This window comes from Caretta caretta, chromosome 20 (genome assembly GCF_965140235.1).
Source record: "Caretta caretta isolate rCarCar2 chromosome 20, rCarCar1.hap1, whole genome shotgun sequence".
In the NCBI taxonomy this organism is placed as follows: Eukaryota; Metazoa; Chordata; order Testudines; family Cheloniidae; genus Caretta; species Caretta caretta.
In genome coordinates this window covers 2,723,966-2,751,843 of record NC_134225.1, presented here as the reverse complement: position 1 = coordinate 2,751,843, position 27,878 = coordinate 2,723,966, and the positions used below count along the sequence as shown (strand labels likewise).

Sequence of the window (27,878 nt, the reverse complement as noted above, 5' to 3'; positions counted from 1 at the left end):
GGGGGGAGAGGTCACCATACAGGGAGTGCACCCTGTCTGCCCAGCCCTCATGCATCCAGACCCCCCCGTACCCAGATTCCCCACACCCAGAACTCCCCACTGAGCCCCCTGCACCCGAACCCTCACCTCACTGATCCTCACCCCGTCCAGAGTCCCTCTGCGCCCAGACCCCACCGCTGAGTCCCACCCCCCTGCATCAGGACCCCGACCCCTGCACCCAGACCAATCGCCAGTAAGCCCCCCGCACTCAAACCCCCATCGTGATGAGCCCACACCCTGCATCTGGATCACCCCAATGAGTCTCCCATAACTGAACCCACACCCCACTGAGGCCCAACCAACTGCACCCAGATTTCCACCACACCAAGCCAGAGTCTCACAACACCTGGACCCCTCCCACTGAGCCCTCCACACCCAGACACCCCCCCTGCGCTGAGCCCTTCACACCCAGACCTCCCCCCCCCCCCGGGCTGAGCTCCAAACACCTTCACTTGGACCCCTCCGCAGAGTCCCATTCCTCTTGCACCTGGAACCCTCTAATGAGCCCCTGTGCATCCAGATCTCCCCCGCGCCCGGACCCCCCAAACAGCTGCCTGCACACAAATTGCCTCACCCAGAACCCTCTCACCCCACGCCTGGATCCCCCCACACTAAGCCCCTCCACACTTGGATCTTGCTGGGCTGAGCCTGCCTGCCCCACACCTAGATCAGGGGCCAGGACTGGGCTTGTGTGCAAGACTCTGTCCCTCTCCTTTGCTATCTTGGTGCACCTCGCACAGAGGGGCAGGGCCTCGTGGGGGGTGTCAAGGCCAGGTGCAGCCTCACCACTGAGTCCCATGTGTGTGTGTGTGTGGGGGGACTATAGGTTGATTTGCCACCTCTGTGCAGCCAGTGACCATTCTCCTTGCACACTCATCTCCTCTTGCACACTTACCTACCACTGCCACACGGGAGGCTCCACATTTATTTATTGATAAATAAAATATGCAGAATTGTAAACTATTGTGCCCTGCATTTTAATTTTTTTTGGCGCAGAATTCCCGCAGGTGTAAACCTCACCCCTCCTGGCAAACTCTCCTCGCACACTTATCTCCCCCAGCACATTCTCCTTTCACAGTCAAACCCCTTGCACTCACATCCTCCTCATTGCACACACATATCTCCTGGCACACACACATCTCCTAGGACACAACACTTGCACACTCATCTCCTCTTGTACAATTGCCTATCACAGCACATACCCCTTGCACGGTCATCTTTCCTAGTAAAAAAACCTTGCACACACCCCACCGTTCTCCTTGCACGCTCATCTCCCCTTGCACACTCACCTCTCCCAGCACGCACACACACACAGCCCTTGCCCAGGCACGCTCATCCTTGCACGCCCCACGCGCTTTACTCTGCCTGGGGCTCTGGAGCAGCCCATTCCTGGGGTAGGGGTGTGCATTCACACATCCCCCTTCAAGGTGGTTCGCTCCATAATCCTGGGCCTCAGGAGGGAGGGGACTGGCCGGCTCTGTGCGGCTCTTAAAAGGGGCAGTGGCGTTATCCCGCTTTGTGGTCCCCACAGAAAGGGAGACCCTGATGGGGGCATCCAGAGCGACCTCCCCTCCCCTCCCGGGCCGGGGAGGGCAGGACTCCTGGGTTGTGTTCCCAGCTCCGGGAGGGGAGTGGGAGCTAGTGGTTAGAGCAGGAGGGGGAGCCAGTACTCCTGGGTTCTTCTATCCCCGGCTCTAAGATGCGGCCCCTCCCCTTGTCCGTGCCTCAGTTTCCCCCCCCCCCGGGGGGGAAACTCGCTGCTTTGCCCAGCCGGGCGGAGCTCGCAGCTCCGATTTGCACATGCCAAGCTGGAGGGGGGCGGCTGTTGTTGCCCTTTTAAGGCCTGGCCGGGTTTCGGCGCCATCCGAGGCTCGGTGCCGCCGCGGGAGCCCCGGGCCGGGTAGGGGAGCGCGGGGGGCACCGGGCTTGGGGGGGCTGAGCCCGGGGTTTGGGGGGTTCCGGGGGGGGGCTGAGCCGGGGTTGGGGGGGGGCACCGGGATGGGAGGTCTGAGCCGGGGTCTGGGGGGGGTTCCGGGGGGGGCTGAGCCGGGGTTTGTGCAGAGATTTTGGGGGGTAGATTTCTGGGGGGGGGTTGAACCAGGGTCTGTGCATTCAGATCACGAGGCGCTGGTGGCAAGAACTGGTCCGTATATTTCCTCCCGGCCTGGTCATCAGCTGCCCTCCTCCCCCCCAGAGGTGGCTGCCTTCTGGTGGGTGCCCCCGTGCGCGCCTAGCAATGGACTGTGTTGTGGGGGTGGGGGTCAGCCTGGGAGCCAGACCCTGCAGCTGCCGAGGGCTTTTGCCTGGTGCCCAGCGCCCTGCGGGGAGGCGGGGACGATTTAGGGTCCCCAGCAAGAGCGGACACCTCGGTAACGATTTCCAGCCAGTCCCTGGTTTTTCCAGCGCTGGGTCGGGGTGGGGAGACCCTCCCCATAAAACCTGAACCCCAAGTTCTCCGGCTGCTGGATGAGAGCAGGAGTTTCCCAGCCGCCTCCCGGGGCCCTCGAGCGGCGCTGGGCTCTCTGGGGCCCAGGGCTTGGAGCCCAGAGCACGTGTCCCCAGCACGTGCTGGGTCGGGTTCCCTTGACGCTGCCTGGGGCCCCCGGGGAACTGAGCTCCCTGGGTGTCCCCCCGCGCCGGCCCGCTGACGCTCACCACGGCTCGAAGCGGGCTGGGGGGGCCGTGGCCCCAGCAGAAGGTGGCTGAGCCTTAGGGCTGGGCCCTGTGCAGCGGGGGTCTCTGTGAGGTTCATCTAAACTGGAGCATTGCCGGGGCGAAGTCTGGGAGAGAGCGATTGGTTTCACGGCCCGTGGCCCTGCGTGGCAGAAGGAATCCACGTAACCAGACAGGTCCCCCCCCCCATCCCAAATGGGGATTGTTTGCATCCATTATTATTTCATAATTTACTGGAGCGTCATCAAAACGTGGCTTTCCTCCTGGCTCTGGGGGGCGATCTGGCTCCGCTGGCTCCCACAACCAGTCTGTGCCCTCCCTCCCTCCCTTCTGGGCAAAGGATCCCCCTTTCCCGTGCCCTAAAGACTAATCAATTCTGGGCCCCTTGACCAGTCGGGGCAGCAAATTCCAGAGGCTGGGAAGCATGCGAGGAAGTGGGGGGATAAATCTGGCAGTGCTGGTTCTGTCGTTGGGCCTGGTTCTGGTTCTGTCTGGGCTGGCAGCTGGCCAGCTGTGGGTCCCCTGGGTGTCTGGAGCCCTGGCTTCTTGCTCTCCAGGCCTGTTTGCAGATGCTGCTCTCCCCCCCCCCCCCCTTTGCTGGCAACAGCTCTGCCCTGCAGGGAGGGATGGAGGGGAGTGAATACATGGAGCTAATTTAAACACCCCCCTGTGACGAAGTGGGACTGTTCTTAATGTTTCCTCTGAATATTGTGGGGGTGCCTCAGTTTCCCCTAGCAGTTCTTAAGTATCTAGGTGGTGGGGTAAGTGTGTATGATCATTGCAGAGCCCTAGAGGGGAGGTGTGTGCAGAGGTCTGGACACAGAGAATGGCCAACGCCCTGTTTCCTGGCAACTGATGGCCTGAGCCTTCCCCCCTGCAAGGGTTGGAGAACAAAGGAATCAGGTGACCTCCTGGCCATGGAAAGGGACAAAGCCCCGAGGCGGGGGCCTGGAGAGTGAGTTAGTTGGGGGCTAGCTGGGGACGAGGAGTGAAGTGCAGTTATCTGGCTCACTGCCCCCCAAAATGGACCCAGCTGTGGGGTCCTGTTCTCTGCACCTACAGGCTCTGTGTTAGACCATGTCCCTGTCGTCTAATAAACCTTCTGTGTTACTGGCAGGCTGAGAGTCACGTCCGGCTGCGGAGTTGGGGGGCAGGACCCTCTGGCTTCTCCAGGAGCCCGTCTGGGCGGACTCGCTGTGGGAAGCGCAGGGAGGGGCAGAGGAGGCTGAATGCTCCGAGGTCAGACCCAGGAAGGTGGAAGCCGTGAGAGCTGTTTGCCCTGCAGACAGGCTGCTCAGAGAGGAGACTTCCCCAGAGTCCCTGCGGCTTCATAGGGAGCAGTTCCAGAGCATTGCCCAGGGACTCCGTGACACCCCCCGCCTCCTCAATTCAGCCCCCCAAGGCTGGTCTGGCCTCTGGATAGTCAAGGAGCCAGTGCCATGAGCTGCTGCAAGGGAGCCACTAGTGGACAGCCCCAGTGGACTGCTGGGGGCAGTTTCTTCCTGACCACCAGTTTGCTGCATGCCCTGGAGCTGCCAGGTTGCTGGGCCTCCGAGAATGGGAATTTCTCCTCTCCTTGTCCTCAGGAGTGGCTCCCCCTGGCTAGCCGCTGCCCCGTGGGCACGGGGTCCTGGCTGCATGGGGAAGCTGCCCCAGTGTAAACCCGTCTTTTTAAAAACCGGTTCCGTTTCAGCGGTGGGTGGGCCCTCCGATCTCGGTTCCGCTGAAGCGTGTCCCCAGAGGGTTTGGACGGAACTGGTGCCGGAAGCGGCTCTTGGACCGGAACCAGAGCATCCTTCCAGGGGCTGGTGCCCGTTTACCTAACCTGCTTCGAGGCAGTGCAAGGTTTTTCGTGGCAAAGGGAACTGGCCGGGGAGGCAGCTGGGTGGGGAGGCAGCGGAGATGGGGTCCAGATAGGAGCGGTCTCCCGTGGCCAGGGGCGGGGAGGGGGCAGCTGAGCAGGCTGGCTGCCGTGGAGCTGGGCCCATGTGCAGCGGTGACGTCCGTGGCTCTGGTGCCTCGTGACCCATTTATTTCAGCCTCCTTGCTCAGCCTTTGTTAATGGAGCCGGGCTGGGGATGTGAGGCGGGGGGGGGGGGGGGGGGCGGCGTGTGAGGAGAGCGTCCAGCCCAGCTAGGTCCCTTACACAGCACCACATCGCTGAGAGGTGCCGTCTGTCACGATCATTCCCCCCCTCGCTGCTCCCCCGAGGCAGCAGAGGGCTGATTGTGGGGGGCTGGGAGCCTCTGGTGGGCTGAGGGGTAATTGACAAAGCAGGGAAGTGGAAACTGAGGCCAGCTAGATGTTAGAGGGCACCCCCCCCATCCAACTTTGCTTTTCCCCACTAGAAATGTCGGGTCAGGTCCCTAGGAATTGCCCTCACCCCAGCTGGAGCAGCCCACTAGGGGAAACTGAGGCTGGCTTTCTCAACAGGGGGATTGGTGAGGCTCCCTGGGAAAGGGGTGGGGCCCTGGCACCAGCCCAACCCTTCTACATGGGGGTCGGAAGAGCTGGAGGCCCTAGGGGGGGCAGAATGCCACGGCTTTCCGGGGCTACCTCTGAAACCCGCAGCCTTGAGCTGGAGGAGGCTCTGGGCCAGGGGAGCACCCGGCTGGTGTCTCAGCTGCTCTCCGGGGCTCAGACTGAAGTAGGAGGTAGGTGACCATCACCCAGCTGTTGTCTGTCTCGCTGCCTCATGGGGTGATTTAATTGGGGAGGAGGGGCTGGTCTAGTAGCTAGAGTGTGTGGGGGGCTGAGAGTCAGGACTCCTGGGTTCTCTTCCCACCTGTGTTCTGCTGAACTTTCCACAAATCCCTTCAGCTCCCTAAAGCGGGCGTAAATCCCCTCGCTGGGGGGGGTCGGCTGGTCTGTCCCCTTCCCAAAGCTCTCCAGGCTGGCACCGGTGCCTTTTGCCTGACTCCCCGGGCGCTGGGTGCCGCGGGCCGGCCCTGGCACGGGGCATCAGGCTGTGGTGTGCGCAGCCAGTGGGTGAAATACCAATCATCTGGCCATGGGGAGGGGATGTCTCTGCTCCCTGACACAGTGACCCGGTTTAGCGTGGCCGGCCCCTCCCGGGCTGGCCTGGCCCCGCTAGGACAGCGGCTGGGAAATGGGTTCGCGCTCGGGGGAAGTGGAGCAGTTGCATAAGTGAGTTAGGTGATGTGCGAGCTCCCGGGGGCGATGCCGGAAGCGGGGGGCAGGGAGGGAGGGGACGCAATGGCTTTTTTAGGGCGGGCGCCAGCAGCAGAGAGTTAATCTGCCAGGATCCGTAGGGCAGGTAGGGGTGTGGGCCAGTGCGGACTGGCGGAGCGTGAGCCCCGGGGCGGGGGAACCGGCTGGGCTGGAAGCAGAAAGGGGGTTGCAGGGAAAGGAGGCATGGCCCCCGGGGGCGGGGAGGATCCTGGAGCAAACGCTGCTCCAGACTGTGCAGCTTTTCTGCTGGTCCCTCGGCCCAGCCTGGCTCTGGTGGTCAAGGGCTCCGGTTGCTTCCCTCCTGGGCCCTTAGGGGTGCACACCTGTACTGGAGAGAAGGGGGGCTGTTCCCCTGGGGGGGGTGTTGCTGCTGTTTGGGCCACCTACCTCCCCTGCCCGTTGTTGGGGGGCTGCCTTGGGTTGGAGCTCAGCAAAGGGAGGTGATGATGGGTATAAACCAGCCCTGGCCAGGCTGCATCAGCCAGGGAGCCATCCGGCTCGGTATCCCGTCTCCGCTGAGGGCAGGGGCAAAGGGCCCTGCAGGGGCAGCTGCCCCAGGGGCCGTTTCCTTCTGACCCTGGTAGTTAGTGGGTGGATTGTGTCCTGGAGCATGAATGTTTCTAGCCTGGCCAAAGCTCTTGGCTGTTTTTTAATGCCCGGTCCCGCTCCGTGCGTGACCTCGGTGATCTCCTGTGGCTGAGAGTTCCACAGGCTCGCAGTGCTTTGGGGATGGGGTAGGGAATAAATAGCCTTTCCTGTTCGCAAGTTTGAATTTCCCTGTTTGAAGGACAGCCAGGTTGTGACACACATAGCTAACAGCTAGGCCCCCAGCTCTGGGCAGGGAGTGAGGGGGTTGAGTGGGCAGAGTGCGGGACTGGGAGCCAGGACTCCTGGGTTCTTCCCTGGACTCCTTGTGTGATCTCAGGCAAGTCGCTTCCTCTCTCGGGGCACTGTGTCACGGTAGCACCTGGCTGGGGATGGGGAAGCATCCTGCCCCCGAACCACTGGACTGTGGGAACTGGCGGGTACCATGCTCTGGGCCTGTCGCGTCTGTGGGGACGCTTCTAACTTGGGGCGGGGGGTTGTTCTGCTGCTGGGCCCCAGCGTGGGGGAGGATAGGGGAAGCTGGAGGGGCTAGTGGGGCAGGTGAGAGGCTGGGTGTGGCATGGCACAAGCTGCAGGTGCCTTGTGCCCCCAGGCTGCAGCTCTCTGAGTGGGAAACTGAAGAAGCCTTGATGTTTGGGGAGGGGCCCTGTCCTGGTCTCCCCCCAGCCTTCTCCCTGCCAGCTGCCACGTGTCTCCATCTGCCAGGGAGCTGGCTCCGCGTTGCTTAGCGAGCCACCTGAGCCCGCTGCTTTCGTCCTGGTCTCTAGGGCACCGGGCGCTGCTTCCATAGCAATTCCCCCGCCGGCAGCTGGGCCGTGGGGGGAGGGCTCTGCCCCAGAGACGGGTGCCGTGGGCTGGTCCCCCAGGCTCCTGCTCGCCACTCATTCCAGTGCTCGGCAGCTCCCCAGTGCCTGCCTGTGTGACCATGTCCCATTCTCAGCTGGGTCTTCGCTTGCTGCTGGGTTCACAGGGAGCGGAGTCTAGTGGTTAGAGCAGGGGGGCTGTCAGCCAGGACTCCTGGGATCCGTCCCTGGCTCTGGGAGGGGAGTGGGGTCTAGTGGTTGGTGTGGGGGTTGGGAGTTGGGATTCTTGAGTTCTACACCCTAGCTGTGCTCCTGGATTGCTGCATGACCCTTGATATGTCACTTAATCTTGCTTTGCCTCAGTTTCCCCACTTGGTCATGGAGGGAGAGTGATTCCCCCCCCGCCCCAACCCCTCATGACTGCTGGCGAAGGGCTCGGAGACCCTGGGGCGGCTGGTGCTGTCGATGTGCGAAGTGCTGGAGTGAGGGGTGGGACTGGCGGCTCCCGGCCTGGGGTGTGCGGGAGGCCTCACTGGCTCTGTCCTTGCAGATTTCGCTCTCTGTCCGCTTCCTCTTCTGGCCGGGCCGGGATTTATGGACTTGTACATGATGAATTGCGAGCTCCTGGCAACGTGCAGCGCTCTGGGCTACTTGGAGGGGGACGTCTACCACAAGGAGCCCGACTGCTTGGGTACGCCAGCGAGGGGCCAGCCTGGAATGGGGGGCTGACTGTCGCTGAGGCTGTGGGGGGGCCAGTCCCTGGGTGGGAAGATCCTTGGCTCACGAGGCCAACCCGGGAGGGGATGGGTGGGTTCCTGATTTGGAGCTGCCCCCCAGGACTCCTGGGTTCCAGTCCCCTCTCCTCTCCGTGCCTTGCTTTCACCAGTAAGCTGACCGACCCTTCCTCCCATTTCCCCCCAGCATCACTGGGTGCTTGAGATCCTTCTTAAAAAGGTAGTGACCCCCAGCTCTGCCCTTCCCCAGACCTCGAAGGGAGAAGCGCCCCGCCTGAAGGGTGTTTCAAAGCGGCGTTCATCCCAGCCACTGTGTGGTCCCTTTCGATGCGCCCAGCTCTGGGGGGAGGAGACCGGCTGCTTGTGTGGGCAGGGCTGGGACTCTGCGTGCATGGGACAGAGAAGCCAGGCTGGGTGCTTGTGTGGGTCACGCCCTCTGCTCCCCCCCACAGAGAGCGTGAAGGATTTGATCCGCTATCTGCGCTACGAGGATGAGACACGGGATGTTCGCCAGCAGCTGGGCGCGGCCCAGATCCTGCAGAATGACCTGCTGCCCCTCATCGCCCAGTACCCGCAGGACAAGCTGCTCTTTGACGCTGTCGTCAGGTATGGCCCCACGGTGTCCACTCCCAGCCTGCGGGCTTCTCCGCCCGGCCCAGCATCAAGTCCCGTGGCTAGTGTCCTTCCAGGGGGTGGGGTTTTATAGCTACAGTGTCCACGCTGCTCTGGGCTCATATCCGAGGAGGCAGATGCAGGAAGCTGTAGGATCCTGTGGCGGGTAGTTCCGCAGCCTGGGACAACCTGTCTCCCCCACGTGGGAGCCTTGCCTGGGTCCCGAGGAGCAGAACTGTCTGCCCCAGTCCCAATTCTGGAGCTCCGGGGGTGGGGAGGCGGCGGCGGTGTGGAGGGCTGGGCTGGGAGAGGAAGTCACACCCCTGGGTGCGTGAGCTGGGATTGAACCTGGGACCTCAGTCTAAATGGGTGCTAGCGGCCCAAGGCTGCAGCAAGCTTGTTGGCCTCGAGGGGAAGGGTCTGCCGGAGGCTCCTGCCATGTCTGTGTCCCTGTCCCCGCCCTCGTCTCCCCCGCACAGGCTAATGGTGAACTTGACCCAGCCGGCCCTGCTCTGCTTCGGCAAAGTCCCGCACGACCCCGGCTCCCGGCACTGCTTCCTGCAGGTTGTGTCCTACCTGCAGGCCTACAAAGAGGTGAGGCTGCCTGCCCTCTTTCCCCCCCGCCTCCCCTGGGATAACAGGGCTGTGGGGAAGGGGGGCAGCTGCCCCCATCCCAGTGAGGGGGTGAGCCAAGATTACCGTGTTAATTAAAAGTAGCCACCTGTCCCAGTCTGACACAGGGCTGAGTGGGTGGGGGACGGTCACAGAGATCCATGGGTATTTCCAGTCCTGGATGCCCCCTTTGTGCCACCAGGTAGAGCAGGGCGGGGCCTCTGGGATTTGGAATGACTGGGAAATCCGTGTCCAGGTGCCCGGAGCTAAAATTGCCCTTCTCCGCCCCATGGCTGGCTGCTTCCCCCCCAGAGCTGGCTGCCTTTTCCCGGGGCTGCCTGCGCCCGGAGCTGGAGGGGTGGGTGCAAGTCCTGTCTGCTCTTAGGCTTCCCCTGCTGGCTCCGCATCAGCCACCATCCCCCTGGCATCCCGGGGCCATACCCCTCCCGCCCCATGCCACAGGGGTGTCACGGAGTCCCTGGGCGATGCTCTGGAACTGCTCCCCATGAAGCCAGTCAGGACTCTGGGGCAGTCGCCTTTCTGTGAGCAGCCTGTCTTCAGGACACACAGCTCACACAGCTTCCACCTTCCTGGGTCTGACCTCGGAGCATTCAGCATCCTCTGCCCCTCCGTGCGCTTCCCCCCAGCGAGTCCGCTCAGGCGGTGCTCCTGGGGAAGCCAGAGGGTCCTGCACCCCAACTTCGCAGTCAGATGTGACTCTCAACCAGCCAGTAAAACAGAAGGTTTATTAGACGACAGGAACATGGTCTAAAACAGAGCTTGCAGGTGCAGAGAACGGGACCCCTCAGCTGGGTCCATTTTGGGGGGCAGTGAGCCAGACAACCACGTCTGCCCTTCACTCCATGTCTCCAGCCAGCCCCAAACTGAAAACCCCCTCCAGCCCCTCCTCCTCTGGGCTTTGTTCCTTTCCCGGGCCAGGTGGTCACCTGATTCCTTTGTTCTCCAACCCTTCAGCTCTCACCTTGCAGGGGGGAAGGGCCCAGGCCATTAGTTGCCAGGAAACAGGGTGTCGGCCATTCTCTGTGTCCAGACCCCTGCACACACCTGCCCTCTAGGGCTCTGCAATGATCATACACCCTTACCCCACCCCCTAGATACTTAAGAACTGCCTAGGGGAAACTGAGGCACCCCCCCACTATTCAGAGGAAACATTAAGAACAGTCCCACTTCGTCACATCTCTCCCCCCTTCGAGATCGAACTGAGCGGGGTCACTTTAGCCGGTGACCTGGGGAAGTTCGAAGCCGTTCCCATGGATGCCCCAGCATCTCTCCCATTCCTTGGTAGGAGTTACACCAGGCCCTTCCAGTTTCACGCCCTCCCTTAGGTCAGGGGTGGTCGATAGCACTCGCAGGCCGCATGTGGGAAGGTTTATGCAGCCCATGCCCTTTGGCCACCCCAAGAATGTCTCCCCATTGACCATCACCTTCTGCTCCCACTGGAGGTCCGGGTGGCCTGGCCCCAGGAAACTCCACACAGACATATAGGTTGGGGTCAGGAGTGGGAGCCTGTCCACATCCCCAACCATCTGGCTGACGGAGTCTATGGCCTTGGGACCCAGCAAGGGAGCTAGACACCGGGGCTTTTCCGCAGGGTCCCCTTGGTTGAAATCACCAGCCTGCTCAAAGGCAGTGAGGTGGGCATCCACACACACCCCCTCCTTAACCAGGGGCAGCAATTTAGTCTCGAGGTTCCCTGCGGAACTGGCCCCCCGGGATCTATCCCCACTCACCCCTGGGAGGTCCCCTAGGCCTCTCCGCTCCCCCACCGCCAGTTCATGCTGCTGCTGCTTCTGCAGCTCTTTCTCGGGCTCTCGCTGTCTCCCAGGGTCCTCTTGCTCTCTCGGACTCAGCTCCAATCCCGTCCCTCTCCAATCCCCAGATGGGGAACCCGATCGTGAAGACCCCCGTCTGGTCGGGGACAGGAGTCTTGGCGATGCCTGGCTCCCGCTTCAGCTGCTCCCAGATCCTGCTATAGCCCCAGTTGGGGTCAGGAATCTGTTCCTTAGAGCGGTCATCCTCCTCCAGCTGCACGATTAACTCTGCTTTGGTGAACTTTCCAATGCTCAACCCTCTCTTTCTGCACAGAGTTACAATGTCCTTCTTAAGGAGACGGTGACAGGCCATCACTCCGCTCCTCCCAAGTTGTTGTGGACTCACAGGCCTGTGTGTTCTCAGCTCCCCACGGTTTCCAGGGAGAACCCCTAGTGTGCCAGCCCTTCTAGAGGTCACCACCTCTTTGCCAGGGTTGAGCTGCAGACTCCTCCGCCCCTTGGACTGCTCGCTGCAATCCCCAGGGGAACCCTGTTACTGCACAGTCCTTCTCGCTGGTCACACACTCCCAGGGGTTAACCGCCCCCCGAAACCGCTCCTCTCTGAGCCTTCAGCAGGCCTGGTCCTCGGCAATCCCCCTTCGTGTTACTGCTCCCCAGTCACTTACTGCAGGAAGCACCATCCACGGGGTGCAGTACATCCCACCGCTGCCACCAGTTGTCACGGAGTCCCTGGGCGATGCTCTGGAACTGCTCCCCATGAAGCCAGTCAGGACTCTGGGGCAGTCGCCTTTCTGTGAGCAGCCTGTCTTCAGGACACACAGCTCACACAGCTTCCACCTTCCTGGGTCTGACCTCGGAGCATTCAGCATCCTCTGCCCCTCCGTGCGCTTCCCCCCAGCGAGTCCGCTCAGGCGGGGCTCCTGGGGAAGCCAGAGGGTCCTGCACCCCAACTTCGCAGTCAGATGTGACTCTCAACCAGCCAGTAAAACAGAGGGTTTATTAGACGACAGGAACATGGTCTAACACAGAGCTTGCAGGTGCAGAGAACGGGACCCCTCAGCTGGGTCCATTTTGGGGGGCAGTGAGCCAGACAACCACGTCTGCACTTCACTCCATGTCCCAGCCAGCCCCAAACTGAAAACCCCCTCCAGCCCCTCCTCCTCTGGGCTTTGTTCTTTTCCCCGGGCCAGGTGGTCACCTGATTCCTTTGTTCTCCAACCCTTTAGCTCTCACCTTGCAGGGGGGGAAGGGCCCAGGCCATTAGTTGCCAGGAAACAGGGTGTCGGCCATTCTCTGTGTCCAGACCCCTGCACACACCTGCCCTCTAGGGCTCTGCAATGATCATACACCCTTACCCCACCCCCTAGATACTTAAGAACCGCCTAGGGGAAACTGAGGCACCCCCCCACTATTCAGAGGAAACATTAAGAACAGTCCCACTTCGTCACAAGGGGGCACTCTTCTCCCGGCGCCAGCCCCTTGCCCTAATGCCGGGTTCTCCCTGCCAGGCTTTCGCCAGTGAGAAGGTGTTTGGGGTGCTGAGCGAGAAGCTCTACGACCTGCTGCAGCTGGTAAGTGTGGCCCCGGCCTGCGGGGCCAGGGGTGGGCTGGGCTGGGGGTGGCAAGGGGATTTTGACACCCAGCCAGTTGCCATGGGAGTCAAGTGCCAATCCAAGCCGTGTAGCTTGGGCCCCAAACCTGCCTCCGGGGGCCGGGATGAGCTGGGAGGCAGCAGGTTTCGGGGTGCCCCTGTCACGTTCCGTCAGTTGCTTTCTCACTGGTCCCCGCCAGGACTGGGAACAGAGGCAGGAAGAGGACAACCTGCTGGTCGAGAGAATTCTGCTGCTGGTGCGGAACGTGCTTCATATCCCCGCGGACCCCGAGGAGGAGAAGGTATTGGGGGGGCTGTGGGGAGGCTGATCCCCCTGGTGGGCAGGGGAGGGGTCTCCGTCTCCTTGCCACGTGCGGCTGGCGAATGGCCAGGAGCCCTGGTGTGAGGAAGAGGCCTGGGGGGAGCTGCCCCCACGGGAGGCAGGGCGGAGGGGGCTTGTCATCTCTTGCACCCGGTTCTCATCCCCCGGAGCCGTGTGGGGGGCGGGTCGCGAATTCCGGGATCTCCCCGCTAGAACGCCGTGCCCCCGGGGAAGGGTGTGGGGTGAAGCCAGGCTCCGCTCTTGTGCGGCGTGAGCTCCCCCCCCAGAGGGCCAGGTGGCAGCCAGGGGAGGCTGGACCCTGGGGCCGAGCCCCCACGCTCAGCCCCACACCCTTCCCTGCGTGCCAGAGTGTGGATGACGACGCCAGCACCCACGACCGGGTGCTCTGGGCCATGCATGTCAGCGGCATGGACGACCTGCTCAAGTTCCTGGCCAGCTCCTCGGCCGAGCAGCAGTGGGCCCTGCACGTGCTGGAGATCGTCTCTCTGATGTTCCGGGACCAGGTGAGCCCGGGCGGGGAGCAGGGGGCCCGAGACAGGAGGGCGACCCCCCCCCCCCCCGCTGCCCCCCTGGGTTGGGAGCTGGCTGGATTAATCCACTTCCGGGGATTGGGGGTGGGAAGCGATGTATATTTTGCAGGGGAGGGCCATACGGCAGCCAGCTGTGCCAAGGGGCTGGGGGACGACCCCTTCGTGCATGGGGGTGTTGGCGTCTCCCCAAGAGGCTCAGCATGGAGCCCCTGGCTGCTGGCCTCACCACCCCACCTGCAAGGGCTCTCAGCAGGGCCTGGTGCCTTCACCCTAACCCCCACCACGCCCCCCCCCAGGCCGGTGCAGCAGTGCCCACTGGGATATGTAGTCCCCCAGGCCGGTCCCCATCGTAGGACGGGGAGGTCACCAGCCTGCTGTCCCAGCAGGATCCGGAGCAGCTGGTGGCCACGGGGCAGGCCCGCCTGGCCAAGGAGCAGGCGGCAGACGTGAGGGACCTGGAGCTACTGCGGCAGAGGGAGCTGGCGGAGAGGAAGAGCCGGGTCTTCCAACGAGGGAGCAGGTGAGCTGCGGGCTGCGGCTCCCCTCGGAGGAGTGGGCTCGACACCGGCCTGGCCACATGGGTTTGGGGCTCCACACGCCATCTAGATCTCCATGGCGTGCTGTTTGTCCGGTGGGCAGCCGCTAGCAGGGGGCTGCGGGTCGGGTTTAGGGGGGAGCCCAGGGCTGGGGTAGGAGGGGGCTGCAGGTCAGGGTTGAGGGGCGTGAGCAGAGCTGTGGGGAGGGGGGAGCCCAGGGCTGGCCTAGCGGGGGGCTGTGGGTCAGGGTTGAGGGGCACCGAGTTTTGCTGAAGCTGCTTGGGCCCACCCTTCTCATGCCCCTCAGGTGGGAGGGCACCACGCTCCTGTGGGCCAGAGGCTGCTGCCTTCTGGGGGCCGCTGCAGCTCACCTCCTTCCCGCTCACCCCAACCCCTCTCCCCCCAGGCACTCCCGGTTCGGCGGCTCCTATGTGGTCCAGGGGCTGAAATCCATCGGCGACAGGGACCTCGTGTTCCACAAGGGGCTGCACAACGTAGGTGCCTCCCGTCGACGCCTGGCCGGCCTTACCGGGGGGAGGGGAGCTGTGTGTATGTTGGGGCGGGGAGGGCGGTGACAGATCGGGGAGCTCTCTCGGGGGCTGAGGAAGTAGCAGGGCCGGAGGAAGGCAGCAGAGACTGTTCCAAGGCTGTTTGGATCCCACGTGCCCCACGGCTGGGACATAGGCCGGACCCTGTGGATCCGTGACAGAGCGATCGGGCTGGGTGGGGGGGATGGTCCTCTCCTCACTCTTCTCCCCCCCCGCAGCTGAAGGACCATAGCCACGACCTGGGCAAGGAGCCACGGCGGGTCCCCAAGCGCAGGCAGCCGGCCCGGGAGGCAGAGCCATGCCGGCGCTCGGCCCTCAACGTCCGCCTCTTCCTGCGGGAGTTCTGCGGGGACTTCCTGGAGAGCTGCTACAACCCCCTCATGCACCTGGTCAAGGTGAGCCCGGACGGCGGTCGCAGCAGCACCGGGCACCCCCCGGCCCCGCCTGCCGGACGGGCGCAGCTGGGAGCCTCTGACCCCAGGCTGAGCAGCGTCCCCTGGCTTCTGGGGGGGCAGGGATGCAGGGGGCGAGGGGGGCAGCTCCGGGGTTGGCGATTCAGCATCACTAGCTCCAATCCCGTCAGCGCCCCTGAAGCAGCATGGGAGGGTCTCTTGGTGGGGGGCTGGACAGGAGGGTCCCTGCTGGCCCCCCACCAACCTGTATGCGCTCCCAGGACCAGCTGCTCCGGGAGAAGAGCCAGCAACACGACGAGACCTACTACCTGTGGGCCATGGCCTTCTTCATGGCCTTCAACCGCGGCCGGCACTTCCGGCCCGAGCTGGTGTCCGAGACGGTCAGCGTCCGCGCCTTCCACTTCATCGAGCAGAATCTCACTGCCTATTACGAGGCCATGCTCCTGGACAAGAAGGAGGCCACGTCGTGGGCCAGGCGGTGAGCAGGGGGCCCGGCTGCCCCTCTCCACCAGGCCTGGGGGGCTCTGAATGGGACCGGAAAGGCCCTGTGCAGGGAGGGAGGGCGGTTTAGTGGTTAGAGCTGGGGGCTGGGAGCCAGGACTCCTGCATTCTATCCCTCGTTCTGGGAGGGGGCGTATAGTGGGTTAGAGAAGAGGGAAGGGCTAGGAGCCAGGACACCTGGGTTCTTTCCCCAGCTCTCAACTCCGGGGGTCCTTGGTTGACTCCCTTCACCCTCTGCCTGCCACATTACCCTCCCCTGGGGAGCCAGGGATGCTGTGTCCTGCCCCCCCCCACACCCCCCACCTGAGCTAGGTGCCAAGTGCTGCTGGCCAAGGGGGGGGTGGGGAGGGCACTCTCCTGACCAGCCTCTGCTCCGTGCCCAGAATGCACCTGGCCCTGAAGGCCTACCGGGAGCTCCTGACGACGGTTCAGGAGATGGATCGCTCCCCAGACGAGGCCGTGCGGGACAGCAGCAGGATCATTAAGAGTGAGTGCAAGGCCGCTCACCGCCCCAGGGGCCAGTCCTCACCCCCCCCAGGGCACTCAGCGCTGCTCCCACATCGCAGGCCTGGGCCTTGGAGCCAGCTGGGGGGGGGGGGGGGTTGCTCTCAACTGGGGCTCCCCAGCTATGATATGGGGCGACACGGTCATGGTGGCCCTGGGACCGGATCGGGGCCAGTCCCGGCCCTGGGGCCAGATCAGAGCTGGCACCCCCTAGAGGAGAAAGGCCCGGTACCCCATCTCCTACCCCTCTGAGCCAGCCAGTCCCCTGCCCTGCAACCAGATCGGGGACAGTGCCCTCTAGAGGGAACCCCCCCCTTCCCCTAGGCTGCCCAGCCCCACCAGTCCTGTGTCATCCCACTTGCCTGGTGGGCACTGCTCTCTCGCTCTTCCTTGCTGTGACACGTGTTTCCCCCCCGCCCCCCTCAGATAACATCTTCTACCTGATGGAGTACCGGGAGCTCTTCCTCGCTCTCTTTCGCAAGTTCGAGGAGAGCCGCCAGCCCCGCTCCTTCCTGCGGGACCTGGTGGAGACCACCCACCTCTTCCTCAAGATGCTGGAGGCCTTCTGCCGGGGCAGGAACAACCTGGTGGTGCAGGTAGCCGGTGGGGTGGGGCCAGGCTGGGCTGGGGGGAGGTGCTTCGGGGGTGTTGTGTCTGGGGTGGGGGGTGTTACCAGATTTGCCCGTTACTTTGGGGTACGCTCATTTATTAGGGTCACTCTTTTGGGGGGGAGGGGTCTGTAATTTCTGTTCTCATATGGAGCTCCTTGACCGAGATCACCCCCCCCCCCCCCCCCGAGTGGACCGGGTCCATCAGCACTCTCATGCTGACCCCCTTATATGTCCCTGGACTCGGTGGGCTGGGCCGAGCAGCACTTCCAATCTGCCACCCTCGTATGCCCCAGGTTCAGCACGTCCCTATCCCCACTTTCACGTCACGATTGTTCTGGTAGTGACCCACTTGATGAGCAAACCCCACACTCTTTTTGGGCGTTATAAAGATCTTTAGCTTAGGTAAGAGAAGCGTGGCTTCAGAGTAAATGGGGAAGCTAAAAACACAAAAGAGTAAAGTTCTGAGAGAGAGAGAGAGGGGAAACAACCAGCTTAACCATAAAAGTTATTTATTGAATAATAGTGATAACCACACAAGGAGAGCCTAAACCAACATAACAGTTACATTATTAGTGATTACAAAAGTCAGATACAGAAAACTATACCTGATCACACAAGTCAGGGTTAAAAAGTTATACCTGAGGTAGAAATGAAAACTGAGAGAGAGCTGGGGTCTCACCACCCCATGAGGCTTGAACTGGTCGTGGTTCCCAGGTGATGGTGGTAGGTCAGGGTCCTGAGTGCTGGAGACAGGCAGAGCCCCCAGTACGATCAGTCCGGAGACAATGAAGTCCCAGTGGAACTGATGCAGAGTTTGGATCCAGGCATGAGAAAACTGACTGGAGTGTGCATCGGGGTTTTTGTAGGGAAACAACCATGGTTCAAGGGAGAACAGAGATTTGTTGATAGGTAAACTCATGACTCAATAGGGGCTGATCACTGGCTCTGAGTGGTGGTCCTTCCAGGGAGCTCCCAATGTAATTAGGCTGCTTCAGTATTTTGGATATCAGTCAAGGATTCATGTCTAGAATTGGTCTGATAACTGCTGAGCTGGGTGTGTGCAGGCGTGGGTTCCTTCACATCTGGGGCAGAGATCCCCCATCATGCAGTGCTTCCCTGCTTTTCTGGTCCCAGAGTTCAGTGCGGTTCTTGCCTTGGAATCTCTGTTCTCCGTTCTGTCTGCTAATGGAGATGCCTCCCTATCCCATCTTCGATGCAGATGAGGCTAGGGCAGTTGCCTTAATCCTGTCACGAGGGGTCTAGGTGTGTCTCCCAGCGCCCTCCACTGCTCTCTGCAAGTCTTTTCCCTGATCGGTTTTGGCTCAAGCAGACACTTTGGGGCGGGGGGTGTCCTTCCTGAGTCACAGGCTGGATACTGCGCCCTGGTTCCCCAAGAACACAGAGCTGACTGGTATCAGGGCACCTGCTTATTTGCCCCCCTTGGACAGGGGGAGGTGCCCCTGATCTGACACAGGGCCATGCTAACCCCTCTCTCCCGCCCGGGTGGGTACAGGGGGAGCGGGGCTGGCCCCTGGTTTGGCCCACGGCCCCCCATTTCCCGCCCAGCTGTGGCCAGTTTTCCCTTACCTCACGTGGCCAGCAGGGGGCGCCAGAAGCTCGGCTTCCTGTGTGCCTCGGGCAGGGGGTTCGGGTCCGTGCAGCCTGGGGTCTGCCAGCCGTTTTGGGGGGAGCATTGGGGGGGGCCTCTCACCACGCCGTCTCCTCCCTGCAGAGCAAAAGAGTGAGGAGGAAGAAGCAGCCCCGGGCCGGCCGGCCGGCCCCCCCAGCACAGCCCCGCGCCCCCCAGGAGCTGGAGGAGCTGTGGCCCAGCCTGGCGGAGCAGCTCGGCGCCTGTGCCCAGGTAGGAGGGGGCAGCAGCTGGGGTCCCTGCAGGGTCTGGGTCGGGGCTGCCCTGCGGGACCGGGCCCAGCGTGGCTTGGGCATCACCGGGAGCGTGGCCTTGTGGGCCTGTCGCATGCACAGGCCACGCCCCTCAGGGGCCACGCTAGGTGGCAGGGGAGTCTGTGGGGACCCCCCCCCCGGCGTGGGCATCTGGGGCAACCCTGAAAGGGCAGCTGTATCCTCATCGTGTTTGGGGGCAGGACGGGCCCCCAGGGGCCACGGTTGGCTGAATCCGTGGGGCAGGAGCGCTGCTTTGGTGGAGGGGGTGCTGCTCTGGGGGCCCAAGCCCAGTGGGGGTGGGGGGCCTGGTTCAGTGGAGGCAGGTGGCATTCTGTGGGGGCTGGGCTCAGGGGGCAGATGCCCCCCTGAATGGGGCCAGCCCCCCAGTGGGACATGGTGCTGTTCTGTGGCACTTCCCTGGGCAGGGCTGGATCTGGCCCCTCCCTGCCAGGCGCTGAGTCACCCCAGCCTCCCCCCCACTTCCCTGCCAGGGGGCTGAGCCCCTCCCGGAAGATGTGGTCCCCTTCGACGCCGCCTCGGAGACCCCGGTGGAGGAGCAGCGAGCGGAGGCCATGGTGCGCATCCAGGACAGCCTGCTGGGCCACCAGGCGCCGGCCGCCCTGACCCTGCTCCGCTCCGCCAGGTACGGCGCCGGCCCCACTGGGCATGGTGGGCTGGGGTGGGGTGGGGACCCCATGCCCTGGCCGGGGGGAGCCCCGGCCGACGGGGCGTGCGCGGGGAGCCTCTCACTTCCCCGGTGCCCCGGCTCGACCTGCCTCTGTCCCTTTCCCAGGGAGGTGTGGCCCGAACAGGACGTGTTCGGCTCCCCGCAGGCGGCCCTGGAGGAGGAGATCCAGCTGCTGAGACAGATTCTCTTCGCTCCTCTTCCTCGTGAGTATCCTTGCCTGGGGGCGGGGGTCGTTTGGGGGGGGCTCCTCTCCCATCACCCCAATGCCCCGCACCCCACACACACACAGTCTGACGGCTCCAGCCTGGCCCCCAGCTGCAGTTCGCGTTTCCCTCCGGACGCAGCTGGCTGGCTCTGTCCAGCCATTCCGCCCCGGCCCCTCCCCACTCAGCTGGGAGCCCGTGTCCGCTTAACCTCCGAGTGCCTAGGCTGGGTGTGGGCAGGGGTGGTGATGGGTGGGCAGCCCCAGGGTAAGGAGCCGGCTGCGTGTGCTGTCATCGACTCCCTGGGAGGCCTCCCTTGTCTGGTGGCGCCGCGTCCCCGTCATCCCGGGGTGTCTGGACATCGCAGGGCAAGCGGCGCCCGAGGTCGAGGAGCCGGGGGAGGAGGAGGAGGAGGAAGAGGAGGTGGAGGAAGAACTGGCGTCTGTCCAGGTGTCAGAAAAAGAGTTCAACTTCCTGGATTATCTGAAACGGTGAGGGGGGCGCGGGGGGGAGGTCGGGTCAGGGCTGCAGGGCTGGGACACGCTCTCTCCAGGAGTCCAGCTGGGCTCACGAGCCCCCCGCCATGGAGGTCGAGGTGCCCTGGATCCGAACGCTGGGCGCACTGAGCCCCCAGGCTGGGCAGAACGTCTCCGGGCTGGCAGACGCTGTCACCGTGCGGGGTGACTCTTGAGCATGTGGAGGGACCTGGGGGGCAGGCAGGACTCCTGGCTTCTATTCCTGGCTCTGTGTGGCATTGAGCAAGTCGTTTCCCTGCTCTGTGCCTTGGTTTCCCCATTGGGTACAGGGAGGCTGAGCCCTGCTGCTTGTGTGTGGGGAAGGGGGGGTCAAAGGGGCCCCGTCCCTCGGCTGAGCCGTCCCACCTGTATGTCGGGGGCTGGGGGGGCCAGGTTTGCCAGCGCCAGCGTGGTCAAGGCCTACGTCCTGCTGCTCCGGGGCTACCGGCAGAACAGCGCCCACACCAACCACTGCGTGGCCAAGATGCTTCATCGCATCGCCTACGACCTCAAGATGGAGGCACTGCTCTTCCAGCTCTCCGTCTTCTGCATCTTCAACCGCCTGCTCAGCGACCCCTCGGCCACGGCCTACAAGGTGAGGGGCCCCGGGGCAGGGCCCGCCCTTTGCCAGGCTACGCCTGCGTCGCCAACCTGCCAGCAGGGAACGGCCAAGGCCGAGAAGAGGGGCTTCGAACCTCCACGCTCCCGTGTCAGTTAGAGCAGCCTTGGGGCTGCTCTGAGCTAAGCCCTGCTCCCTGCAGGCCCAGGGAAGCAGAGAATACCTGTGATGCGGTGCATAATCTTCCTCTCCCCTCTGTCACGCGCTCTGTGCTAGCCCATTGCGCTCCAACTATGGAGATAACAGACCTACTACTGCTGCCCCCTAAGGGAGCTCCTCTGTTGGCTCAAGCGATCCAGGCCCATGCATTCATAGAATCATTGAATATCAGGGTTGGAAGGGACCTCAGGAGGTCATCTTGTCCAACCCCCTGCTCAAAAGCAGGACCCATCCCCAATTAAATCATCCCAGCCAGGGCTTTGTCAAGCCTGACCTTAAAAACTTCCAAGGAAGGAGATTCCACCACCTCCCTAGGCAACGCATTCCAGTTTTCACCACCCTCCTAGTGAAAAAGTTTTTCCTAATATCCAACCTAAACCTTCCCCACTGCAACTTGAGACCATTACTCCTTGTCCTGTCCTCTTCCACCACTGAGAATAGTCTAGAACCATCCTCTCTGGAACCACCTCTCAGGTAGTTGAAAGCAGCTATCAAATCCCCCCTCATTCTTCTCTTCCGCAGACTAAACAATCCCAGTTCCCTCAGCCTCTCCTCATAAGTCATGTGTTCCAGTCCCCTAATCATTTTTGTTGCCCTTCGCTGGACTCTTTCCAATTTAACCTACATCCTTCTTGTAGTGTGGGGCCCAAAACTGGACACAGTACTCCAGATGAGGCCTCACCAATGTCGAATAGAGGGGGACGATCACGTCCCTCGATCTGCTCGCTATGCCCCTACTTATACATCCCAAAATGCCATTGGCCTTCTTGGCAATAAGGGCACTTCAGACCAGAAGGTTCCCAGTTTGGTGCTGGGGAAAGGGGGGGTGTTTATGGCGCCGTGAGGCCTCTAACCTTCCCCTGCCTCCCCAGGAGCTGGTGACCTTTGCCAAGTACGTCCTGGGCAAGTTCTTTGCCCTGGCAGCGACCAACAAGAAGGTCTATGTGGAGTTGCTGTTCTGGAAGAGCACGGCCACCGTGCGAGAGATGACGGAGGGCTACGGCTCTCTGCAGGAAGGAGAGGAGTGAGTCTGGGTTGGGGGCTGCCAGCCGGAAGGAGGCCCTGGGACAGGGTGGCGGTGAAGGGTCTAAGCCCCCTCTTCATTACCCGTATTCTTGGCCTGGACCTGCTGCTACTTAGAGCAGCCTTGGGGCTGCTCTAGCGTATGCTGTGCTAGGGCAGGGGAAGTGCTGACACCGGCTGCACACAGTCCCCAGGAAGCCCTGCGCACGGGGGTGGCTCTCAGGGGAGGGACATTGGCACCCCATTTAAGGCCAGATTGCAGGACGGTGACCCTATGGCCGGGCGTCCCTCCTTCCCCACCCCACGTGCTGCAGGTGGCTAGAGCCCTGGGGTCCTAGCTGGGGATGGCAGGGTCTCCAACTCCAGCAGCACCTCACCGGGTCTCTGTTTCCCCCAGCTCTGGTGCCCGGAGGGCCCCCAAGTGGACACTGCAGGAGGAGGAGGAGCTGCGGGAGCTGTACCTGAAATACAAGGGAGTGGAAGGTACCAGCTGTCTTGTTAATGACCTGCCAGGGCCTCTGGGTTCTGGGGAATTGCCCAAGACTCACTGGGCCAAGCCAGGACTCCTGGGTTCTGTCTCAGCTCTGAGAGGGGAGTGAGGGCTAGTGGTTGGAACAGTGGGGCCTGGAACTCAGAACTCCCAGGTTCTATCCCTGGCTTTGCCACGTTGACCGTGAACTACTTTACCCTTCCCTGTGCCTCAGTTTCCCCCATCTGTACAGCAAGGGCTCTGTGACGTACCGGGGCACAGTCCAGACTAATGTGGGGGCGCTATCACCCCTGCCCTGCAACCTGGGGTGCCTCACAACGCCTTGCTGTGGTAGCTGCCACAGGGCCTCTCACAAACCTCCAGGGTACCAGCCGCCCCGTGTCTGCCTGTAACTGCAGCCTGCCAGTCACATGCCAAGGCAGCCCATGTACGAGGTGGATGATGGGGGGGGCGGGGGTGACTAAAGGGGTCCCAGGCTCCCAGCCCTGCTCCGGGGTTGGGGGACAGGGAGTTGGGGGGCGCCGTTTCTCGTAATTGCGCCCTGGCCTCTCCCCAGGTGCGGACGTCATCGGCAGCATCCTCGCACACCTGCGGGCTCCCAGCCGGACCCGGAAACAGGTCATCAAGCAGCTGGTGCGGCTGGGGCTGGCCGAGAGCGTGAAAGATTTCCCGCGGGAGAGGTGGGTGCCCCCCGCACCTCTCGGGAGCTGAACGGCAGGGCTTGGGGGGGGGGGGGGGGGCAAGGGGGAGCCCCGAGCCAGTCACAAAGTGAAAAGAACCCCGGTGTCCGTGCACAACCCAGACCTTGATTCGGGGACTCTGTGTGGCAGGGACAGTAAATCCCCTGCTCTCTGCATGGGGGGCAGGGGGGTGTCCAAGGGGAGGTGGGCACTGTGGGGCTGGGGGGGGACTCGGAGCCAGGACTCCTGGGTTCTAGTCCTGCCTCTGGGAGGGGCGAGGGGTCTAGTAGTGGGGGGGCGTGGAGGGCTGGGAGCCAGGACTCCTGGGTTCCATTCTCGGCTGATCCCCTGTGGCCGTAGGGGAGTCCCTCCCTGTCCCAGCGCGGTGTGATCCGCGGCTGGGGGGCGCGGGGGCTGGGAGTCCCTCCTGCCCCTGAGTGCCCGTGTTCTGGCCCAGGAAGGGGACGCGCCTCGTGCTGTGGACGGAGGAGCAGGAGCTGGAGTTGCAGCGGCTCTTCGAGGAGTTCCAGGGCGCAGAGGGTGAGCGGGGACCGCAGGGGGCTGCCCCGGGGGGGCAGAACAGGGGGTGGGAGCAGATTGATTTGGGGGGGGGGGCCTCTGATCAGCTGGGGCTCATTAACCTCCTCATATCTCTGCGCCCAGTGTGATAAAGGGGCTCTCCAGCCTGATGCAGAATCTCCCCCCCCCCCCCCCCCCCGGCAGATATCCTGGGTAACATCATGAAGCACCTCACGGCCAAGCGCTCCAAAGCCCGCGTCGTGGAGAAGCTGCTGAGCCTGGGGCTGGTGGCAGAGCGCAAGGAGCTGTACAAAAAACGCAAGAGGAAGCCTGGCTTGCCTGGCATGGTATGGCACTGTGTGTGTGTGTGTTGGGGGGGGGTTGCCCCTGCTGGGAGGGGCAGTCAGTGGGTTCCCCCTTGCACCCAGGTCTTTGTGCTCACCTGGCTGTGTAGAACCATTCCCCTCCCGTTTGTGTGGGATGTGTTTCCGTGGGGCTGAGGCCCATGGGGGGGGGGCTCTGAGAGCACCCCCCTGCCCTGGGGATCCCTTCCCCAATGGGTGAGGTTGCTCATTCCTCAGCCGAGAAGATAGCTCCCTGCTCAGCAGCCTTCTCTGGCTTCTCTGGAGGGTCCCCGAGCACTTTATAGACCTGCTCCCCGAGGGCGGGCTCCGAATTGTACGCACAGGGAAACTGAGGCACAGAGCTGGGGGTGTGACTCACATGTTGAGTCGGTGGCAGATCTGGGGATAGAACCCAGGAGTCCTAGCTCCCAAGGCCGTGCCCCGCCCCTCCCCCCCGGCTCTAGCCCACTGGACCCTACTCCTTTGTGATCAGATGCAACTGAGTCTGGGCCGGGCACCCTCTCATACCCAGCTCTCCCCCTCCTCCCCCTGATGGAGCCTGGGCGGGACCCCCCACCCTTTCCATATGACTTTACCGTCGCTCCCATCCCTTCCAGAGCGAGGACAGATCCCCATGGGGTGCGGCTGGCCGGGAGGACCCTGCGGAGGAGGAAGAGGAGGAGAGCGACAGTGAGGAGGAGGAGGCCTGGGAGGAAGGGGGCGCAGGCAACAGGGCCATGGAAGGGCCCAGGGAGCAGGGCACTGAGAACCAGGCGGCGCCGGAGCAGGACGTGCAGGGCCTGGCGCGCCACCTGAGGCAGGGAGGTGAGGAGAGCGCTGGCTCCCCCAGTGGCGGCAGGGGGGACTGCACTTGTGAGTGCCTCCTGCTGGCTTGGGGGGCATGTGGGCCGCTGCTTGGCTTGAGCGGATGGGGGCCACTGGGCCTCTGTTGGGGGTGGGATGGGGGGCAGTGAATGCTGGCTGCCTCGGCTCCCCAGCCCAGACACACAGGGGTTAAGGCCTCTGCCTGCACTGGCCCCCCAACCCCAGAGAGTGCAGCCCCACAGCTCCTTAAAGGGGCCCCGTCCGCGTTCAGCCTGACCTCGTCTCCCCCGGGAGCTCTGGGCCAGGGCTGACCTGGCCCCACTGCCCGCTGGGAACCCTGGCTTGTGAATCTCCAGCTCGGTGCGGCATTGTGTGTCTCCTCCCCCCCCCCGCCCCTTTGCTGGGGGCCATCTCTCACCCCCGCCCTCCCTTGTGCCCGCAGGCCTGGCGGGCTCCTTGCTGTGGCTTCAGAACTGCCTGAACCGAGCGGCCGAGGACCGGGAGGAAGACGGTTAGTGGCGGGGGGGGCAGGATCGGTGCTGGGAGGGCGGCCCCGGGCATGGCCCTGCTGCACTCGGGAGGTGCTGGCGGTTTCTCCCCAGACTCCGCACGGAAGGTCCTGGGGGGACGGCTGGTGAATGGGATCTGTTCCCTCCTGGGGGTGAAATGGGGCATCCCAATACCGGCTGGAGTGAGAGGCTCCTTGGGGCCAGCCCGGGGCATCGGGAGGGGATCCATGTGCATCTCTCCCCTACGCTGCGCCCACATGGGCCCCCCGAACCCCCCCGGCACTAGCGCCCCCACTTGGCGTTGCCCAGTTTCGAAGGATCCCGCAGCTGTAGCCCCGACCCCCCAAACCCCCATGTGTGGGGCGGGTTCATCCTCATGGCGCCCCCTGTCCCCAGGCACCACCCAGCCCGTGCCCTTGGTGCCACTCTTGGAGGAGAACGAGGACGCCATGGAGAACCAGGGGTTCCAGAAGCTGCTGCGGAAGGTCGGGGTTCGGGCCCCAGCTAACGAGCAGGTAATTACCTCCCCCCCAACACACACAAGGCGTTGTGAGGGGGGCTGGCTTGTGCCCTGGAGGAAGGGGAAAGGATTTTTTGTGGGGGGGTCCAATCCAAGTAGTGGGGAGAGAGGGACATGGGCGTAAGCACTGGGACCCCCCCCACACCTGAGTGCCCCCTTCAGGCTGTGCTTGGCACTAATGCCCCACCCCCGCCCCCCTGCAGGAATCCTTCTGGCGCATCCCGGCCAAGCTGAGCCCCGAGCAGCTCCGGCGCCTGGCTGCCTCTGTTGCGCAGGAGGAGCCTGAGGGGGAGGAAGGCTCCCCGGGGGGGCCGGACGCCAGCCCGGAGCAGAGAGCCCAGGCCCTGCAGACCTTGCGGCTGGCCAGGAGGAAGAGAGGGGCCCCAGCCTTGCCAGGTGAGCGATGAGTGCGGGGGTTGGCCTTGGAGGCTGCCCCAGGAGGCAGGGGACCGGCTGGGCAGTGGGGTGGGGGTACAGGTGTGTTGCTCAGTCCACACACTCTCTCTCTCTGATGCTTTCACTTTCTTGTCCCATTTCAGAGGAGGAAACACCTGGCCCCGAGCAGCCACCAGTTTCCCCAGGGTCTGATCTGCAGAGGTGAGAGTCAGGGGTGGTAACCTAACCCCCTTCCCGGGCTCTATGCCTACACAGGACTCCTGGGTTCTGTCCCTGGCTCTGGGAGGGCAAGTGGAGCCTGGTGGGTTGGAGCGAGTGGGAACTGGGAGCCAGGACTCCTGGGTTCTGTTTGTGTCTCTGCCTCTGACTCCTTATTGCGGGGCAGGGACATCCTAAGGCAGCGCCTCAGTTTCCCTATCTCTAACAGGTAATGATGTCCTATCCAGGGGGGTTGAAGTCTAGTGTTCACAAAGCATTGGGCTGGGTTGGAGCGGAGAGCTGGGGGTGGGAGGTGCTGGGGTTGCCCCTAATCCTTTCCCCGTCATTGCAGGGTCCGTACCGTCCAGTCGCAGCTGGGCCCCAAGCGGAGCCGTGTGATCCACAGCGACGACGACGAGGACCCCGAAATCCAAGGTCTCCGAGCGCCTCCCACTGGCTGGCCCTGGGTGCAAGAGGCCCCCCTGCCCCCCATGCACACAGGATGGGGGATGGGCACTGGTGGCAGCTGCCATCCTGGGGCAACCCAGGGGCAGAGCCAAGTGGGGCCCCAGGTGCCTCCTGCTCTGGCAGGAGGGGGAGGAATAGCCCCTGGCTGAGTAAGATGGGCCACTCCTGGGGGGCTGATGGGCTGAGGGAGAGGGGGGTCGCCCTGAGGGGCAGAGAGATGGGGGTTCAGCTGAGGGGGCTGAGCCGGGAGGGGTGTGGGGGACTCAGCCCTGAGGTTCCTTGTCTGTTCTTCCTTTCAGCTGAGGCACCAGCTCAGCCGGACCCCACCTCGGACAGGGAGGGGACATGGCCCCCCCGCCGGAGGAAGCGCCTGCGGATTGAGGAGGAGGAGGAAGATTAAAGGACCCTGGCCAGACCCGCCCCCCCCAGGCGAATGCTCCTCCAGGCTGCTCTCGACACGCCCGGCTATGCTTCAGACACTCCCCTCCACCCGTTGCTTATTGGCCGCACAGAGACTGGGCTAGGCCGTGTCCGGCTGGGTGGGCCCTGGGTCCCTGTGCTCCTGTCCAGAAGAGCCAGAGCGAGCCAGCCAGGGAGGGCCTGTGTGCGGTGTCTGGTACGGGGGTCTGGATCTGCTGGGCCAGCATCTTGGCAGCCTGGCAGGGTGGGGCCTCTGGCAGATCAGTGGGGCTGGACCAGCCATCACCCCGGCTCGCTCAGGGGAGGGGCTGGTGTAGTGGGGGGGGGGTCCCCACCTTCTCCCCCGGCTCATTAGCCAGCTCCCAGCCCCTGCTGCCGCCTGCTTTCATGCTTTTCGGCTGCCTGCTGGGTACCCAGGGGCATTAACTCCCCTTGCCCCCCGCCCCCGGCTCCGGGAGCTCTCCCCATCTCATTCCTATTCCCCAGCCCCCTTTGTCGTTTGACTTCCAGCAGGAGTTAGCAAACAAACCAGGGGCTGGGTGTTGTGTCATTGCGAATGGGCAAAGGCCAAAATAAAACGGACTCAACCTTCCCTCTTGTCTCCCTGCTGCAGTGGTGGGGGGTGGGCCAGGGCTGCTGGGGGTGGAGGGGACAGGGTGTCAGGACTCCTGGGTTCTGGCCCCATATGCGGGAGGGGAGCAGAGCCCTGTTATTCTCACCCCGGCTCAATCTCCCCTCCCTACACTGTCCTCAGCCCCT

At 63.3% G+C, this 27,878-nt stretch overlaps 1 protein-coding gene across 4 annotated transcripts; it reads left to right on the top strand.

The window, feature by feature from the left end:
* The first annotated feature begins 1,834 nt into the window (after positions 1-1,834).
* TIMELESS (timeless circadian regulator) lies at positions 1,835-27,711 on the top strand. Of its 4 annotated transcripts, none has more exons than XM_048832396.2 (30): positions 1,835-1,939; positions 7,864-8,004; positions 8,500-8,653; positions 9,139-9,253; positions 12,573-12,635; positions 12,856-12,957; positions 13,346-13,501; positions 13,912-14,048; positions 14,471-14,558; positions 14,831-15,007; positions 15,286-15,503; positions 15,910-16,013; positions 16,457-16,626; positions 18,374-18,502; positions 19,035-19,186; positions 19,337-19,434; positions 19,802-19,925; positions 20,343-20,544; positions 21,600-21,751; positions 22,148-22,233; positions 22,797-22,920; positions 23,378-23,460; positions 23,644-23,786; positions 24,401-24,608; positions 25,051-25,119; positions 25,514-25,632; positions 25,841-26,033; positions 26,177-26,234; positions 26,584-26,666; positions 26,999-27,711. In XM_048832396.2, the coding sequence occupies exons 1-30, from the start codon at positions 1,840-1,842 to the stop codon at positions 27,097-27,099; spliced, it is 3,849 nt and encodes a 1,282-aa protein (XP_048688353.2). In that variant the 5' UTR covers positions 1,835-1,839; the 3' UTR covers positions 27,100-27,711. The 4 variants fall into 4 exon arrangements, with proteins under 4 accessions (XP_048688353.2, XP_048688354.2, XP_048688352.2 ...); XM_048832397.2 differs by lacking the exon at positions 1,835-1,939 and adding an exon at positions 2,149-2,249; XM_048832395.2 differs by lacking the exon at positions 1,835-1,939 and adding an exon at positions 5,346-5,366 and having other exon boundaries at positions 13,915-14,048.
* The last annotated feature ends 167 nt before the right edge of the window (positions 27,712-27,878 follow it).